Here is a 16554-nt window from a genome sequence, read left to right on the forward strand (position 1 = left end):
TTTTTGTAAGAAACAATATATTTTATTTTTCTGACACCACAGCCCTGGCGAGTGGTTTTGTACCAAATTTAATGGAGGTTACACAGAACGTTTTACGCTGGGGAGGAAAAAAAAATAACCACAAAAAAAAATCCTGGATAACTTTTAGTGTCTGTTCCACTCCCACATTAATAAAATCACTTGGGGTTTCTAAGAAAAGGAGAATAGGAAACAGTGAGAGAGACTACTGTAGGATGTAACAGTGTCCAAGTCCAGCCCCTTCCTAAAAGTGGGAAGAGTCCCCACGTGAGGAGAGGCTCTCCTAGATTTACTCCCCAAAATAACACAATGTATTGCAGCTGCCATAGGAGGAGACAGAAGGGGACGGAGAGAGAGAGAAGCCTATTTAATAAAGAGTGGGAGGGAGAGACAGAAGGTGCTGGACAGCACGCCATAATTTGAAAAATATGTCCTTAACTTATTATTTATTTCTTTTAAAAGATTCCCCTCACTGAACTTAAGTTCCTTTTTGTGCTTTTCATTAATACTCTGCTCTGAGGTCGTAGTTTGGTTTTTCTATACATTGGAGTTGAAGGAAAATAGTCCGAAGTTCTGAAGATGGATTCTCCACCTAAAGTAAACAGCCTAGAATCCCATTCTCCTCTCACCCCAAAGACTAAAGTCTCTGCTAAAATCCCTTTTACAATATAGTACAGTACACAAAAAACCCCAAAAATAACCGAGAGTCCTGGGAGAAGCCAGTCCAAAGGACGTAAACATACAGAGAATGGTGCAACTTGTGACAAATGGCAATTCTCAAAATACAGCTACAGATTCTCAAAGCAGGTGCCGTCACGGGATACCCAAGTCCACAAAAATAATTTTTAAAAAATAAATCTTAAAAAAAAAACAACCTGTTAAAATGAATATTTTTTTTTTCAGGTAATTCCATACATTCGAGATTTCCCAAAGCATCCTCTGGTCTCTTTTCACCTATTGCATGGCCAAACTGTACTCCTGAAGCTCCCAAAAAAGCCCTCAGGACTCGGAATCTCATCTTGACAAGGATCAGAACATCCAGTCTTATGGTAGCAGCTTAAAACATCATGTTCCCTGGGTTTCCAGGGCCTTGGCTAAATCCTCCCATGCCAACATCAGCAGCCATACCTCGGGGCCTCATCTGGGGGGGAATCATGATGTTTTGTTGGGGTCCCATCATGCCCTGCATTGACATCATCATCCCAGGTGACCCCACGGGGCCCGGGTGGCTGTAGAGCCCCGCGGGGGCTCGGTCCTTGCCCGGGATCATGCCCACGGCGGCCACGGGGTTGCTCATGAGCGCGGGCTGGCCGGGCATGGCGGGCTGTGCTGGTGACATCATGCGGTGGTGCGGCCCCATCATGCCCTGCTGCAGGAAGGCCGGCGGCCTCATCGGGTTGTGGCCGGGCATGGACGGAGCCGTCCCGAGAGGGATATCCGGAGTTCCCACCGGCCCGGGGCCCCCCATGCCGGGCAATGTTAGTCCCATCCTTGGGGTCTGCTCTCCTATCATCCCCTGCATGTGGGAGAAGCCAGGCCCGGGACCCTGTGGCTGCTTGCGGCCCGGCACCTCCCCACGAGGGAAATATTGTAGTGTCTGGCTAGGCTTCTCCGATGGGATAATCCTGGACAGGTCAAACTCGGGTATTCCCGTGGCTCCGGGACGGATCACCTCCTGCAGCTCTGGATCGGTGAAAACCGAAGGCATGTTGTTTCCCAGAACAGTGAAGGAGTCTGGACCGCCAGGGCCTCCAGTCTTGCAAAGTGCTGGATCTGTCGAACTTTGGGGCAGGTTGGTAGGACGACCCAGAGGTCCTTCTCCGTGGAAGCCCATTCCCGCTGGGAAGTTACCTTGTCCACCGCTGGGCCCGTTGTGTGGAAATGGCACCTGCTGTGGAGGGGACTGCACGGGAGGGAACCCCTGCGGGAAGCCCAGGCGTCCTTGAGGTACCATTGGAGACTCCTGGGAACCATGCCCCATCATTGGGTTGTGTGACATCAGGCCGGGTCCCACGGGGACCCCGTGAGGAGGTATATTGGGTCCCATAGCATTTGGAGAGGGCATCTGGTTGTTATGGGAAAGAGGCTGGGTCATTCCCATTGGGCTAAGGGTTGGCATTGGACCCACTGGGTTTGGACCTGAAATTCGAGGATTCTGAGAATTAATGCCCATTCCTAGGGAAGAAATAAGGAACTACATTTAGACAACAGCCAGTAATAATCAATAAAGCTATCAGAGAGCTTTTTGCAAGTTTTTCAGTCTGCACACACAGAAAAGAAAACAAGTGCTAGTAAAAAAAACATCAGCAGTAGCTCTGAAAAGTATTATTTTAACCAGAAATTTGGTGTCACCTGAACAGATGCCTCCCTAAACTTGTCACTGCCCTATAAAGCAATGACTAAAGCCTGCTCTGTAAGTCAGATCTCAATCCAAACCACACCTTTACTACCTCCCTGGCAGTCTGGATGACACAGGCAGTAACAAACATGTCTGTGACAGATTATCAGCATATGGACACTTGTCCGCTGGGAAGTGACCAAAACTCCTTTCAAAACTCAGCAGTGATAAATCAGGTAATCCTCGTAAGGCTAAGAGGCAGTGATCAATGAGGTTAATGAGTTAGCATCATGAACTTATTCAATTAGCCAGCTTCTCCCAGCTCTATTCAGCCACTCTGATCGTTACAGTGTGAAACACATGACAAAGCTACAGGTAAACTCATCAAGAATTCATTACAAATTGCCACTCTCATGAAACATCCACTCATCCCCCCTTTCAACCATTAATTCAATTGGGAGGAGGGACTACAGCCTACTTTTGTATTAAATATGTACCCACAAAAACTAAGTTGTCAGCAGGGACTAGATTTCTCATCTAAACATGCTCACCCACAAGACAGCCCAAAAGAGCAAAGTTTTATTTTACTTTAACTCTTTTAGGTCGGTACCAGGACAGTTTCCCTCAGTCCTGGCTGAGGTCACCTGCCATTACACACTCTCGACATGAAAAGGTCTATGTTTTCAGAAAGCTCTCTAACACTCTCCTCCATTAAAAAGGCAATCTGCAAAACCCAGGAAGAGTGCAGATGAATTCAGTGTCAAAAAAACAAACAAACAAATCCCCCCCAAAAACAGTGGAGCTTCTATGGCACTGCCTTAAGACAGGGGAGATAGTTTCCTCTGGATAACACATTGTAGACCTGACCCTTAATCCTATGAGCAGCCTTCGTTCACACAAGTAATTCCAGTCTGGCTGAGGGAAAATCTCTCCCATACATAAGTGTTTTCCATGTTAGAAATTTTCTGAAGAATGCACTTTCTGGACAGAAAAAAACAGTTGCAAGGAGAATTTCCACCTCTACATTTCAGAGAATTGTAACTGCTTCCTCAAAAAACAACCCATGGCTACATATTCCTCAAGTCTTTTCCCATCTCACTATCTTCATTTGATGAAGTTTCCATAAAATCACCCTCACTTGTATTGCCTGGTACCTTGTGCTAAAGTTTCTTTGATTTTCTTACCTGGTACGCTGTTCATAGGTGGCAAGTTTGGGGAGCGTGCTGGAGGGGAGTCGTCATCCGAGCTGGCCACAGTTTTGATGGCATCATGATAGAGCGGGGTAGAGCTGGGCATGGCAAATTTGGACATCCTGGACATCATAATGGAGAGGGGATTCTGGGAGAGGGTTGGCTCTGGAGGCATTGTGTAAGGACTGCTAGAGGGAAGATTTCCAGGGAGAGTCACAGGAGCAGACTGGCTGACTGTAGAAGGAGGTGGACCACCTTAGAAAAAAAGAATAGAGAAAGAGACAGTTTAATTTTTTCTCCTTCTTACTGTTTTCCTTAAATCCAACTCCTTTCCCCTAGAAATCTCAAAAACTAGAAATCTTTTTTATTGCAAGACTTCACATGACTGATGCAGTCAGAGTATGAAAGGCAACCAGAAAAATAAGCCTATTGGTCAAGCTGAGTAACATCTGTTATGCTACTGGATAACACTTCTAACTAGAACTATCTTGGATAACACTTCTAACTAGAACTATCCACATGAAGATATACTAGTTTAGTCTGAAAATCTTACTATTCAATCTCCACACACTGAAGACAGACTTAGGTATCAGAGCTAGCCATAAAAATCAAAATCTATAATCAAAAAAGACACAGGCAGCACAAGGAAAGCTGTAGCAGATATTACGCTGAGACATGCAAGCACATTTCTGACAGGCTACAAGTAAAACTCCTTGTTTACATTTCATGTTTCATATAGAGATATTAGCTGCTTATTCCAGTGAAAGAAGCATTCTCTGCACCTCCTAGCTCAATGCTATCCTTTGAAAGCACAGTTAAGTTACTTCTAATTTTGTGAGAGCAATCTCCTTTGTTCTTCACTGATGAATTTTATGCCACTCTAACCAACATGAAGGAAAGATGCTAAACTGAAGCTGTCCTCTCACTGAAAATTCTCTGCACGTTTCTCAGCCCCTCCCAACCAAAAAAGGAAAGGAGAATAGGGAACACAAACATCCTGCAACGCCAAAAGATCCATGCTTTGGAAGAGCTGCATGTAAAAGCATTCATTAAGCACTATGTATGGCACAGACTAAAGCACTTAGGTGCCTCCCTGAGCCGCCGGCCCCACAGACACATCCGAGTCGCGGTCCCCGCTGTTACCCGCGGCAGCACTAGAGGGCAACGTGGGCAAAGGGCTCCTCTTTCCCAGCCAGGAGAATTTCCCGGGCGGGAAGGCCGCCCAGGGATGTGGAAGCCTGAACGGAAGGGCGGGTGAGCTTTGGGAAGGTGAGGGCAGAGGTGTGCCAGCACCTGAACCCCGAGGTCCCAGGCATAGCACGGCACAGCTCAGCACGCAACCAATTTTTATGTACAGAGGTGGTTAGATCACTCCAAAATGCTCAAAACCTGAACAACTGAATCATAATTTCCAGTCTGCAATGTAAGCCTAGAACGGACCAGCCATTCCTGACCCATGCCTATATACATGGCTGATTAACTGCTCAGCATGTCTTTGCAAGAACCTTTTATACCAAAGTGCTTTAATATCATCAACAGATCTTCTCCGTTAAGCTACAATGACTATGAGCTATGAAAGAACAGTCAAAGACCCCTCCAAGGAGAGATTTCTCCCATCAGTCCTCCCCATCTTTTCACACCTCTTGGCCCCCTCCTTTTGCTTTTAAATCCCCAAGTGAACAGCCCTCAGCTCTACACATGGGAGGCATGGTGCAAAACTACAAATACCACAGGAGAAGCCCTCACCCTCCACTTGCCACCCACCAGACCCTCGGCACAGCTCTCCTCAAATGGGGAAAGGGCCATCCAGCTCCTGTCCTGTAGTAAGAGCCCTCCTCCCTCCCCTTGCTGCACATCTCAGATGACCTGACATGAACCAAAGCACCAAATCTGGCTAGTGGAGGTGGCACTCACCCGACTCCACGTTCCCCATCATGGCTGGAGAAGACATGGTTAGAGACGCCTTATGGTTCGGGGGAATCCCAGGGCTCTGCAAAGGAGGCTTTGGAGATGAAGTCCATCCAGGAGAAGGTGCGGGGAGAGACGGAGACTTGAGGTGGACAGGAGAAGCAGCAGCAGACCCCAAGACAGGGGGGGACTTAATGGAGGCAGCGGCAGCTGCGGCAGTGGGGCCCGCGAGCATTCCTGCCAGCTGGGAGGGCGTCTGAGGGGACTTGAGGTTCCCCGAGGGAGACCCCATCATGGGAGACTGGACCTGGCGCATGGTGGGAGACTTCAGGGGGTTGATTCCCGGCGAATGCACCTGACCAGCTGCAGAGATATCCAAGGGCTTGCGGCCGAGGCTGCGCTGCGCAGGGGGAGCAGTGTTGAGGCTATTCGGGTTACTGGTGGGATTGAGAGGTAGTGGCGGCATGTGGCTGAGCCGGTTGTTAGTCCTTTGGTCAGGCCCAATCTGTTCTCTGAGATTCCGGAGACCGACTCCTGGGCCCTGAGACATGGGAAGGAAAGGCCTGGGACCCATGCCATACTCCTGCTGCGGGTGCTCCCCAAACGGCAGCGGCACCATTTTCTGCTGAGAGGATAGCATCTCCGGGACGCCAGGGCGCAGCTTCATCATCTCTTCCGGCCCAACTCCTGCCTCCCTCAGCTTCTGAGGGACCAGGGGTGGGTTGGAGCCCATGCTGACATTCATGCCCATGTCCCCCTTCATGCCGCCAGGGCCCATCCCGAACTCCAGCTCCCTGCTAGAAGCCATTTGAGGGGGTATTCCTTTTGGGAAGTCCCCCCTAGAGGGGCTCATCGGTCCTTCTACGGGCATGCGAGGGAAGATGGGGTTGTTCCCAGGCTCCATGTGTCGCTGTGAGGGCATCATTCTGTTGATCTCCATGCCGGGCCTGATGCCTTCCATGTTCAGACCAGGAGGGAGGCCCATCTGTTTCTCAGCCAGCTGCTGCTGATAGAGCTCCTCGGGCAGGCCCTGCGGATTGGGGAACCGCTCCCCTCGGCCAGGGCCGCTGAAGACACCCTGACCAGGAGGGAAGTTTCGGCCATCTGGGATTTTTGGCACATCATCTGGCCAATTAACTCCCGAAAGCCCAGGCCGTGAGGCGGGATTCGGGACATTGGGGCCTTCCATGTCAGGGTTCATCATTCCTGCAAAACCAGGCAGGCGCATCTGGCCCCCGGGCACGTTGGGATGAGGGGCCATGCCCCTGGGGGGCAGAGAGTGTGACATGTTCATGCCTTCAGGGAAGGGTTCCGGACCCCCAGGTCCCCAGCCCTCACCAGGGGTCATCTGGTAGGGAGGGGGAGGACCTCGGACCACCCCACGAGGCCCGTGCTGGTGGACCATCATGTCCTGCAGGGAACACTGCTGCACAACCACCTGCTCTTGCTTCCTTCTCTTCTCCTCGTAAAACTCCTGCTGCAGCTTGAGCCAGGCCACCTGTTCAGGAGTCATATGGTCCAGGTGGTCTGGGCCTATGGCTCCTGACTGGGAGTTCATTGGTGGTGGCCCCATTTCATCTGGGGAAAAAGGCATGTCCCTGTGTCCTTGAGGGCCAAACGGAGCCCCTCCATCTGTCCGAGACCCCGACCCTTTGCCTAAACTTTGGGATTGAGCCATCATAGCCTGTATCGGCCCTTCAGGTTTCTTTTGGGGACCATCCAGCACCCCAGCATTCGGGGGTGGCCCCCCACTTTGCCCTCCCGCAAACTCCTTCTCGTCAGGAAAGAGCATGCGCTGGATGTCTCTCAGGGTCTGCAACGAGCGCTCTCGGTGCTCCAGCTGCTCCTGTGACAGTCCATCAGGATTCTCACCCAAACTGGATGGGTCTCCACCAGACACCTGCTGGGGAGGACCTTTGGGGTCCGCAGCAGAGCTATTGCTACCTTGGGAAACCGGGCTAACTGCTCGATTGTTGGGGGTTGAACTCTGCCCAAATCCTTCTGTCTGCAACGGGGTAGAGTTGGCAGGGCTGCCCACAGACATCACTTTGCTTTCCACGCTGGGACTGTCCTGATCTATGGGACATGGGGGGCCAGTGGGTTTGGATACCGGCGCTGACACAGGTGGAGTCGGCTGCATTTTGGCATTTGGGGGAGGGTTCTGGTCCTGGGCAGCAGGGGGTGGGGGCTGCGGCAGGGGCTTGGGTTCAGTCCGAAGTGCAGTGATCTGGGGGTTCTGCAAGAGAAAGCCACACTCAGTCACTTGCTCTTCTTACAGCCACGTTGCATAAGCAGCAGTGCAAACAAAATGCCCAGTCTCAACCCCACCAGCCCAAAATTTGCAGGGAAGGGTAGCCTTCATGCAGCAATTACAGAACAGCCTCTTGGCCATGCAGAAACCTATTGTGCTTAAGGCATTACTGCAGGGACCCCTTTCTTCTGTGCACGAGCAATGCGTTGGAAATATTGCAAGACCAAAAGTCTTCTTTGGATAACCCAAGACATTTTTTCATAGACTATCTAAACAACAACTGTCTGTCCTCCTAAAACTTATTTCAGTGTATATAATCATCCATCTCTCTGAATCACACACAGGCACTTTTACCATTTCCCCTTCCCACCCCCATGCAGGTATTCCCTACCAAGGGTACAGTGTTTCGTTCCGCCTTGCTGTTTGAGATGTTCTGGATATGAAAGGACACAATGGTTTCCACCTGTCCCTTCAGCACAGCTTCTGCAGCCCTGCAAAGACAGACAGGCAGATGCACATATCCAGTTGAAGCCAAGAATCAGTTTTTCTTAACTGGCCTCCCTTCTATCTTTCAGCTGGCAGAAGGGAGAAAGACTTAACCATCCATATTTCACTCTAGATGAGTAGCAAAAGAAAAATGCTTACATCTACCAACTCATCAGCATTCAGGGTTCGTGTCCCAGTTTAAGCCATCCTGGCTGCTATTCATTGCATGGATTGCAAAACAATATCTACCAGCATTTGCAAAAAAAAAAAAATATCCCCATACCTCAGAGAAGCAAACAATTACTTCTCAGAGGAAAAAAAGGTAGGGACATTCTCCACTCCAGCCCCATCAGCATCCCCAAAACAAGTAATGGTATTTTGCTACTTGATGCAGAAAGTGCCCTTGAAAATCTTTAAAAATATGAGCACAAATATAATTCCTGCTCCCAGAAGACATTCAAGCATCTACCTACTTACTTGTTGGCCATCTCAGTAGAAAAGACGTAAACCACTTTGGATGGAGTCTTCTGCCCGCTTGCTGGCTCCAAAGTGGCAGTCAGACCATGGGAAGGTGTGGAAGACCTTGGGGCTGAAGCATTTGAAGGAGTCATGGAGTGTGGTGTGTGCTGAGACTCCTGGGACTTCACATGATCAGCAGAATTGCAGTCTGGAAAGGGACAAAGGGGAAAAGAAGGGAATCACTATCTTGGGAGCTCTTTGGAAATCATTTCTGGAAACTGATCAGAGCTTTTCCTCCTCTGGAATTTCCTGCTTCTTCATCAAGCACCACTAAAGGCAATTCATCTATTACACCACACATCTTTCCTCTAAAGCCACTGTGTCCTTCAAGCAACACTAGGAGAAAGCTCATCTTGTCCCTTTCCAAGGAAAGTGGCAGTTCTCAGAACTGTTCTCTTAGAATTCTCTAACGACCACGTAGAAAAGCAGAAGAACTACACTTTAATGTAGGAACAAAGATAAATATGTCTGCCTCAAGAAAACACTCCTGGCAAAATTTTTTTTTTTTGCTCAACCACCTTCGCGCAAATGGACAAAAAAAGATGGACAACTGAACATGTAGTCTGTGGTTTTTGCACTGCCTCACAAAGGCAATGTTGGAGGCAGGAACAGAACACAGAAATCCCAACTCTCTGGCTTGTGTTACCAGTCAGAGTGCTACGGGTTATGTATCTGTGTTGACAAAACAGACTTGCATATTGTTTAAAAGCCCTGTTACAACAGAATAGTTCCTGAAAGGCCAAAGGCCAGAAGGAGACCAATAGGTTGCATTTGTACTTTCAAATCCTCTGGGGGAGTTTAAGAGTTACAAAGAACTTTCCCACCAGCGTCAGGTCTGGGCTCTAACCAGGCGTGAACAAGACATTTACCAATGCCAGCTATGACAACCTCTCCTCTTTGCCTGCTTTCAAGACCTTTAGACTTCATTGAGAGGAACTCACAGAACCCCAGACAAACAAATGTTACACTAGCAGTTACATAGCAATTCTCAGTCTCACAGAGGATTCAGACTGATTGTCTGCATTGAACACAAATCCCAGCAAACACACCTTTGATTTCCGGGTCATCGTTAGGAGTCCCAGCTTCCCTCTGTTCAAAGGAGTCTGCCGAAATGCTCCTCTCTCTCTTCCCCTTCCCCTTGGCACCATTTCCAGCCCCATTCTTCAGCCCCATACTCCCACCCGGGCCAGGGAGCACTTTGGGGGTGTGACCTCCACTTTTGGGGTCACAGGGAGAGGGCTGGGATTGGCTGGTGGAGCCCCCTTGTTTGCCTTGGTTGGAAAATTTGGAATCCAGCTGAGGGTTGCCAGACGGGGACATCACTGTAGGGGGGCGGACCATCACCTCCTGTTTTGATTTGGGGCTACTGGGGAGAGGAAAAAAAAAAAAAAAAAAAAAAAAGGAAAAAGTGACAAATCACACCATGGATTCATTCAGCCTTGTAGGAACAGATTAGAGTGAAGCAGAAACAACCACTGTCACCTTTGCAAGCTAAGACAATTGCTGACAAATAAAAAATGCCTGCAAGCTTAGAGTCATGCAGGTGCTTTTTTGAACATGCCCTGAAAGGGTTATTATCCAAGATGGGATCTCACTGCTCAAGAAGGCACCAGAGCAAACTACAGACCTGCCAGATCCCAGAAACTGCTGTCACATGAGGACCCACCTCTGGCGCTTCTGTCAATAAAGACAACGGTTTCTATGTGCACGGAGAAGCACCTCACACCAAGACCAGCTCAGAGTAAACAAACAGGGCACAATGAAGTTCACCTCACCATTCTCCCGGACCCCAGCTGTGCTGAAGCTCTGATCAGAGCAGACCCCCCACATCCCCTCCTTTGCACCTCCCTATCCAGTTCTACAGGGAGCACAAGGAAAACCCAGCATTACTGCAGCATTCGTCATACATTGGGGCGAGCTGCCAGAGGAACACAAACCTCTGACCGTGAAAACAATTAAACCAGCTACAACCTGCCCCTGCATAAGGAAAGAGAAGGATACCATCTCCAAGCACACTCCTGCAAAATGGGGCAGATGAGGCTTTCTCAATTTGCCAAAGGAGACTCAAGAGTCTTTCATTCCTCTTCCGTCCAGCAAATTGCATCCTAAAAATATTTTGCTCATCTGGGTTCTACGGACATTAGGTATCCCTTCCCTCCTTACCCTCCACTTGCTCCATTGCTATCAGATCTTCTGCATTGTGTTTTCCCACCATCCCTATCACTTCCAACGGGCAGTGTTTGCTAACATCCTCACTGTGGGAGTCACACAAGCTGTTCCCTCCTTTGGACAGACATCTGACTCAGAAGCATTCCCTCTGAAATAACATTAAGCTCTAGATGACCTCTAGGAGTAAATAATCAAACTCAAGAATGCTGTCAATCAGAGCCATCCTAAGTCCCTGGACACTGCTTTACTTCCATATTCTTCCTCTTTCAAATTAGTGGAGAGGAAATGCTGACCTGCTGCACTGGCAGGTGACTCATGCAGAGGATCTTAGTGCTCAGCTGATCAGTTCTCCAGGCTGTTCAAGCCAATAATACGGAGAAAGCATTTTGTGTGAAAGTACAGACAGAGAGACCTTCTGCTGCCCAGCTACCCCTCAGGAAATAGATAATTAGAAGAAGAAGAAGGGGAAAAAACCCAGATAGAAACAGCATGTTGACTCTCCTACAGCCTATCCAGGCACCTGGTGGAAGGGAGGAGGGCGCAAGGAATGAAGAATCCACACCTTGTGGGTTTACAGCCTTCAGCTCATCCTGAGCCTTGCAAACATGGGGACCATCAGCACTGTACAGCCACAGTTCAGGTACTCAGCAGGTCCAATGGGAGCCCAGAGAGGGACAAGGAAGCCACATTGCACCAGTCCTTGGGCTAATCCGGCAGCAGAGCAGGGATGGCAACATGCACCAACCCAGAGCAGCTGACTGCAGGCTCTTCTCCTTACCTCTGTGTGTTGCCTGACGGGGAGTTCCTCACTTTGGGGTTACTGGAATGCATTGACAGAAATCCTGAGCTCACAGTCTCACACACACGCAGATGGGCTCTCGTCAAGTTCCTCTGGGGAGCGTGCCGCCAGAGGCAGCGTCGAAGCACTTTCTACCACCCGCTTCTCTCAGTGCTGGCTGCCTGCTTGCCTTTTTTCTCTTCGCTCCTCGCTGCTTTTGCACTGGGCACTTCCCTCCTGCAGCTCCAGCATTCTCTAGACGCGTGCTTCCTGCTGCCCAGGGGAAGTCTCGCATCTCCAGGGCACACTGCAAACCACCCCACAGGGAGAGAACAGAAAACCAGTGAGGAACTTTCCAAGTAGATGTGTCTGGTGTGAAGCAATACATGGCAGATCCTCCCCCATTCCCGAGAAGACACAGGAGGAGAGCCTTCAGACAGATGTGTATTTCACACCAGAGGCAGCCCTGGTTCAGTTTGCAGGCAGTGAGGCCATCTTCCCTTTGTCCAAAGCAAATCAATCTGGAGTCAATAAAACAGGGAAGCACTTTGTATCTGAACACTTTGATTACACATCCATGCTCAACTTAAAGACACCTCACAGCAAGTCAGTAGAAAGTCAAAATTACAAATCCCCAACATGATTTGGCTATCCAGAATTCCCCTGTGAAAGGCTGTAATCTGATATTTCTTAAGAACATAAACTCTGCTTAAATCTTTTGTCTCCTTGGTCCAATATACCTAGACATATGTTCAATGATGTGTGCTAAGGGTTACACAAAGGGAGAAAAATAAAATAAAATAAAATGCCTTCCTGACCACCTGTAAGCTACCAGCTATGTGTGATCACTCTGAAAATACTAAAGGTTAGTCACTATTGAGGCTTGAAAAAAAAAAAGGCACAAAAAAAGCAGCACTTTTCCAGATTCTTTCTAAGAAACAATATGCATGACGCAGGCAATAAGGCACATAAAGCTGTTTCTGGAGGTGGAAACTATTGAACATTACTGTTTACGTGCTTTGGGCTAAATTATTTTGGAACAAATTTCTGTCTTGTTTATGTTTCAACAAAATCTCTCCTGTTCATCTCACCTACTCAGATGCAAATCTACTTAATTTAGAATCTAACCAAGATTTATTGTTAATGTATTAAGCATTGCTAGTTAAATATTATTCAAATGTAAATATTCCCGATATTCCTTCTCAGCACCAAATAAGTCATTTCTTCCTATGTATACCAAATTAAACAAAGCAAACCTTACTAGAATGAGAGCGTCGAATTTTATGAAGAAACTACTGTTCAAACTGCATTTCAAAACAAAAAATTGGCTTGTTTATGTGCTGCCAGCAGAGGATGAAGAAACGCAGGTACTCTATGACCACCTCTGGCCAAGGAGAGTTATCAGCAACTTGTAGTGTTGGGCACCATAGTTTTCCAGCTCCCCAAATTTGTACAGTTGAGAAGTTGTGCTGTTACACATTTTAGTGAGTCTACTTTAGCATGATAGTGATCTACACTGCAGCAGTTGCATGAAGCTCTGCATCATCTCCAAAAATTTTCCTCTGCACCACATGCCTCCTTCATGAGACAGAAGTCATCCTACTCCCTATTCTCACCTCCACTGTGCTACGCAAACCTATTAATGTGGGGAATGTTTCTGCAACAAATGTCCCATTTTAAAAGCCTCTTATCAGGCATAATCAGATGAACTCTAGTCTGAACCACACACTCCAGAGGGCCCACATGCCTCTCTGGGGGTATTACCTGGTTATCCCACTGATTTTGGGAACAATGTTGGAGTTACCCTATTACTATTGTTACTATTATGTTGCAATTGGAGCTGGTGCTACATTAAAGAGGAGAGAGAACCTCTTCACACATATCTAAATTGTATCATCTTTGCATGCAAATTTGGCTATGTCTGTTTTGTTCAACAAAACTGTAACATTATCAACAGCACCCAACTCTGCTTTTCAAGAGATTGATACATCTGTAAAAGTCAGTCCAACTCAGTGAAATATCAGCATCCTCACTTAATGTGAAGATGTGACTGAAAACACAGTGAATTCCAGGTTTAAAAAAAAATGAAAAAAGGAGTACCAGCATTAAAGTGAGCAGAGCTTGATGTTTACAGCAGGACATAGATGTCTGCATGATGAACTTAAGTATTCTAGTTGTTTCATCCTCTGCTTTTCCATTTGGATATTTATGCATTATGTTAGCTTTTATTACAAGATGAGAATTGGCTCAGAGTCCCAGTTTTGCACAGTGCAATGAGAAAACATGAAGAGAAGAATGACAATCACACTGGCTACACAGTATTCCTGACATCACCAACCTTTCAAGTACTTCACCCACGATGGGATGGGAACTTTTCAATTTTTTAACCCTACTTTTCATTATTCTATATACATGTATATTCCATATATTGGAAATGATGCACTTGCAAGGGAACCGTGCTTTCCAATCTCAGTTTAAATTTATTCTTACCAGGAAGAGCTCTAAAGGATACATCAATACATTCATTGGTGGAACAACAGCAACTCAACTTCCTCGGCTTCTTATTTCTGCACACAGGGAATGTGCCATCTTTTATAATGTGAAATGGAATGTCTCATGATTTTTCTCAATGCACTTCTAACATATATATGCCTGGAAATCTAGGGTTCAATAATGGAAAAGCTCTAGAGAAATATATTTTTGCAGCTGGAGTTTGCCTGCCATAGCAAAGCCTATATCATTGCTTTAAAATTAGACGTAGGGTCAGTGACAGTGAATGGCCAAACAACTTTTCAAGACATTTTGGCAAGCTACATCCAAGACTGTATTTTCAGGATGGCTTTAAGGTATGCCAGGCAAAGGTTGCAGGGAAAAGGGATGGTTCAGCTGGCTACTCATTCTCACCACCTCTCCTGGCCACATCAGGGAAAGATGTGAATGGGAACTAACCCAAGGGAAACAGAAATTTCTATTCAGCTGGATTTGCCCCCTGATCTGTCTGGTTGATCATGTAACTACATCAGTGTCATTGCAAGCTCCAAAGAGGAGGTGAGAACAGGTGAAAATGTAGCCCCACCCCACTCAGTTGCAGCCTACAATTTGGATGGCTTAAAATTACTTCAAACTTCTACTGCAGAGATAAAAGATGGATCTGCATTGGTGGAGATATCATAGGTCCTTGCCTTTCCAGCAAGTAGCTTACCAAGACCCCTGGTGTCACGACACTGCAGTACTCATCATGGAGGCCATGAGTTGCAAACCACTTCTCTCACAAAAAACAGTCACCTGGAAAAGGAAGAGAGAGGAAAAGTTTCACCAACAAGGACTCACAGCAAGCTGTGCACCCCTTCCATGCATCCAAACACAGAAGCAGAAAAATCAAGACTTGCTCTGAACCACCGACAAGGACCCAAAAAGCCACCATCTGACCGGAAGACTCTGAAGATCCATGCTGCCCATGGAGGGGAAATAGGGCAGATCTGCTTTAGCATTCCCATGTTTCAGCCACCTGGATTCCCATGAGCTCATCTGTGCTTAGAGAAGCTGGCACGAAGCTTGGACATGTCACCTTCCCTTCTCTGCACCCATCTCTCTTCAAAGGCTCACCTTCCCCTCACAATGTGCCCAGCAACTCCTGCCAAACCCTTGTGCTTTGTATATGCAACCTCCTCCACAGCCAGACAATGTATAAATAAAACCATCAAGTATCAGGTAAAGCCAGGCACTCACATCTAGGGGAAAACCAGGCAGGTTTTAGAAGGAAGAAGTAATATCTACAGTTCTGGCAGCTCCTACTTTACATCATTGCATACCCTACAGGAGGAAGGGAATCCAAAGCAAATTTAAGTGCCCGAAAGTTTGGCAATACAAGGAAATGGAGGCTCTGAAGAATGGCTTACTGGTGAAGTTGAGGTCAGGAAAAAAAAGAGCAGTGACCTGCTAGCTTCTCTCTCACCCACTGTGAAAACTGTAGAGGCTGCAAGAACAGTATGAATCCAGACAACACTCACACTGTCAGGGCCAGCGTGGTCTCAGAGCACGCTCAGCTATTTACACAGCATGGGCAGCCTTGCAGTTAAAGTACAACTGCAAACTGAAATCACTACCAAAGTTTTTCTGTGTAATCCCAATGCATTCTGCTGACCAGATCTCCCAACAGAAACACAGGAGCTAGAGGCTCAATTAGTTATGCATTGTGAAAGCCTGTGCATATTCTCTTCCCTCCAACATTCTCCAACTATCTGCTGCAGCTTCACCTTAATAATGTAGCAATGTGCTGCTATGTAATCCACTTCACAAAACCAAACTACAAAGCTAGTCCCAAACAATGTAGCCACATTCTCCACCCAGTCCAGCCAAATCAAACAATGAAATCATCAACGTGATAGACCATCCTTATCTAGCCAAGTCACACCTGCAGACAGAAGCTGAAACTAACACCTATCGCAACAAGCTGCTTCATCCAGTAAAACCACAGCAGCACAATCATCTCAGAATCCAATTACCCAGGTATATCTCCTCTCTCCTCTCCCCCACCCCACCCATCGAAACAATACAGGCTGAGCCATGCCAGTGCCAATACTGACACAACTCTACCAAAGCAGGGACAGAAATCACCTTTTCCCTTGAAGAGGAAAATATGTGAACACCAGCACACATCAGGATGGAGAGAACCTATCCCAAACACTGGTCAGAGCTCTATTGCTTGTAATAGTCAATCCAAACTTGGCAAAGCACCAGAGAAGGGCAGCCTTGCAGACCATAGCTCAGGACTGCAAGAGGGGCACTGTCCATATTTTAGACTACCCAGACAGTTACTGCAGTGTAATTCCATTCCCTAGTGTCCCATCTCTGCTGCTCACCTGCACGCTCTCAGTCCACAGTCAGCACAAGACAG

The 16554-nt window shown here is 47.5% G+C and overlaps 2 protein-coding genes across 4 annotated transcripts in view; both read right to left on the reverse strand.

Moving 5' to 3' along the window:
- Positions 1–11847, reverse strand: BCL9 (BCL9 transcription coactivator). Of its 3 annotated transcripts, none has more exons than XM_085075800.1 (7): positions 11658–11847; positions 9760–10073; positions 8669–8858; positions 8097–8196; positions 5461–7690; positions 3541–3801; positions 1–2193 (listed from the first exon to the last, which is right to left on the reverse strand). In XM_085075800.1, the coding sequence occupies exons 1-7, from the start codon at positions 11708–11710 to the stop codon at positions 1076–1078; spliced, it is 4266 nt and encodes a 1421-aa protein (XP_084931926.1). In that variant the 5' UTR covers positions 11711–11847; the 3' UTR covers positions 1–1075. The 3 variants fall into 3 exon arrangements, with proteins under 3 accessions (XP_084931926.1, XP_084931936.1, XP_084931916.1); XM_085075810.1 differs by having other exon boundaries at positions 1–2157; positions 9760–10076; XM_085075790.1 differs by having other exon boundaries at positions 9760–10076.
- The window catches only part of LOC146445545 (uncharacterized), an 18363-nt gene continuing 13544 nt past the window's right edge, over positions 11736–16554 (reverse strand). Inside the window, 3 exon segments of the mRNA XM_085075965.1 lie at positions 11736–11774; positions 11776–11964; positions 14860–14942. Of these exon segments, the coding sequence (XP_084932091.1) occupies positions 11736–11774; positions 11776–11952 (216 nt within the window). The 5' untranslated portion in view covers positions 11953–11964; positions 14860–14942.

Source organism: Lichenostomus cassidix, chromosome 1 (assembly GCF_008360975.1).
Source record: "Lichenostomus cassidix isolate B80296 chromosome 1, HeHo_3.0, whole genome shotgun sequence".
Classification (NCBI taxonomy): Eukaryota; Metazoa; Chordata; class Aves; order Passeriformes; family Meliphagidae; genus Lichenostomus; species Lichenostomus cassidix.

What these genes read in the sequence shown, in the direction of transcription:
- BCL9 (XM_085075790.1), bottom strand. Translation starts at nt 11,710, where the DNA reads ATGCATTCCAGTAACCCCAAAGTGAGGAACTCCCCGTCAGGCAACACA. An exon ending in TCTACTGAGATGGCCAACAA is followed by an intron (nt 8,197 to 8,668) that starts GTAAGTAGGTAG and finishes CTGTCTTTGCAG; the next exon opens with GGCTGCAGAAGCTGTGCTGA. An exon ending in ACCTATGAACAGCGTACCAG is followed by an intron (nt 2,194 to 3,540) that starts GTAAGAAAATCA and finishes TTTCTTCCCTAG; the next exon opens with GAATGGGCATTAATTCTCAG.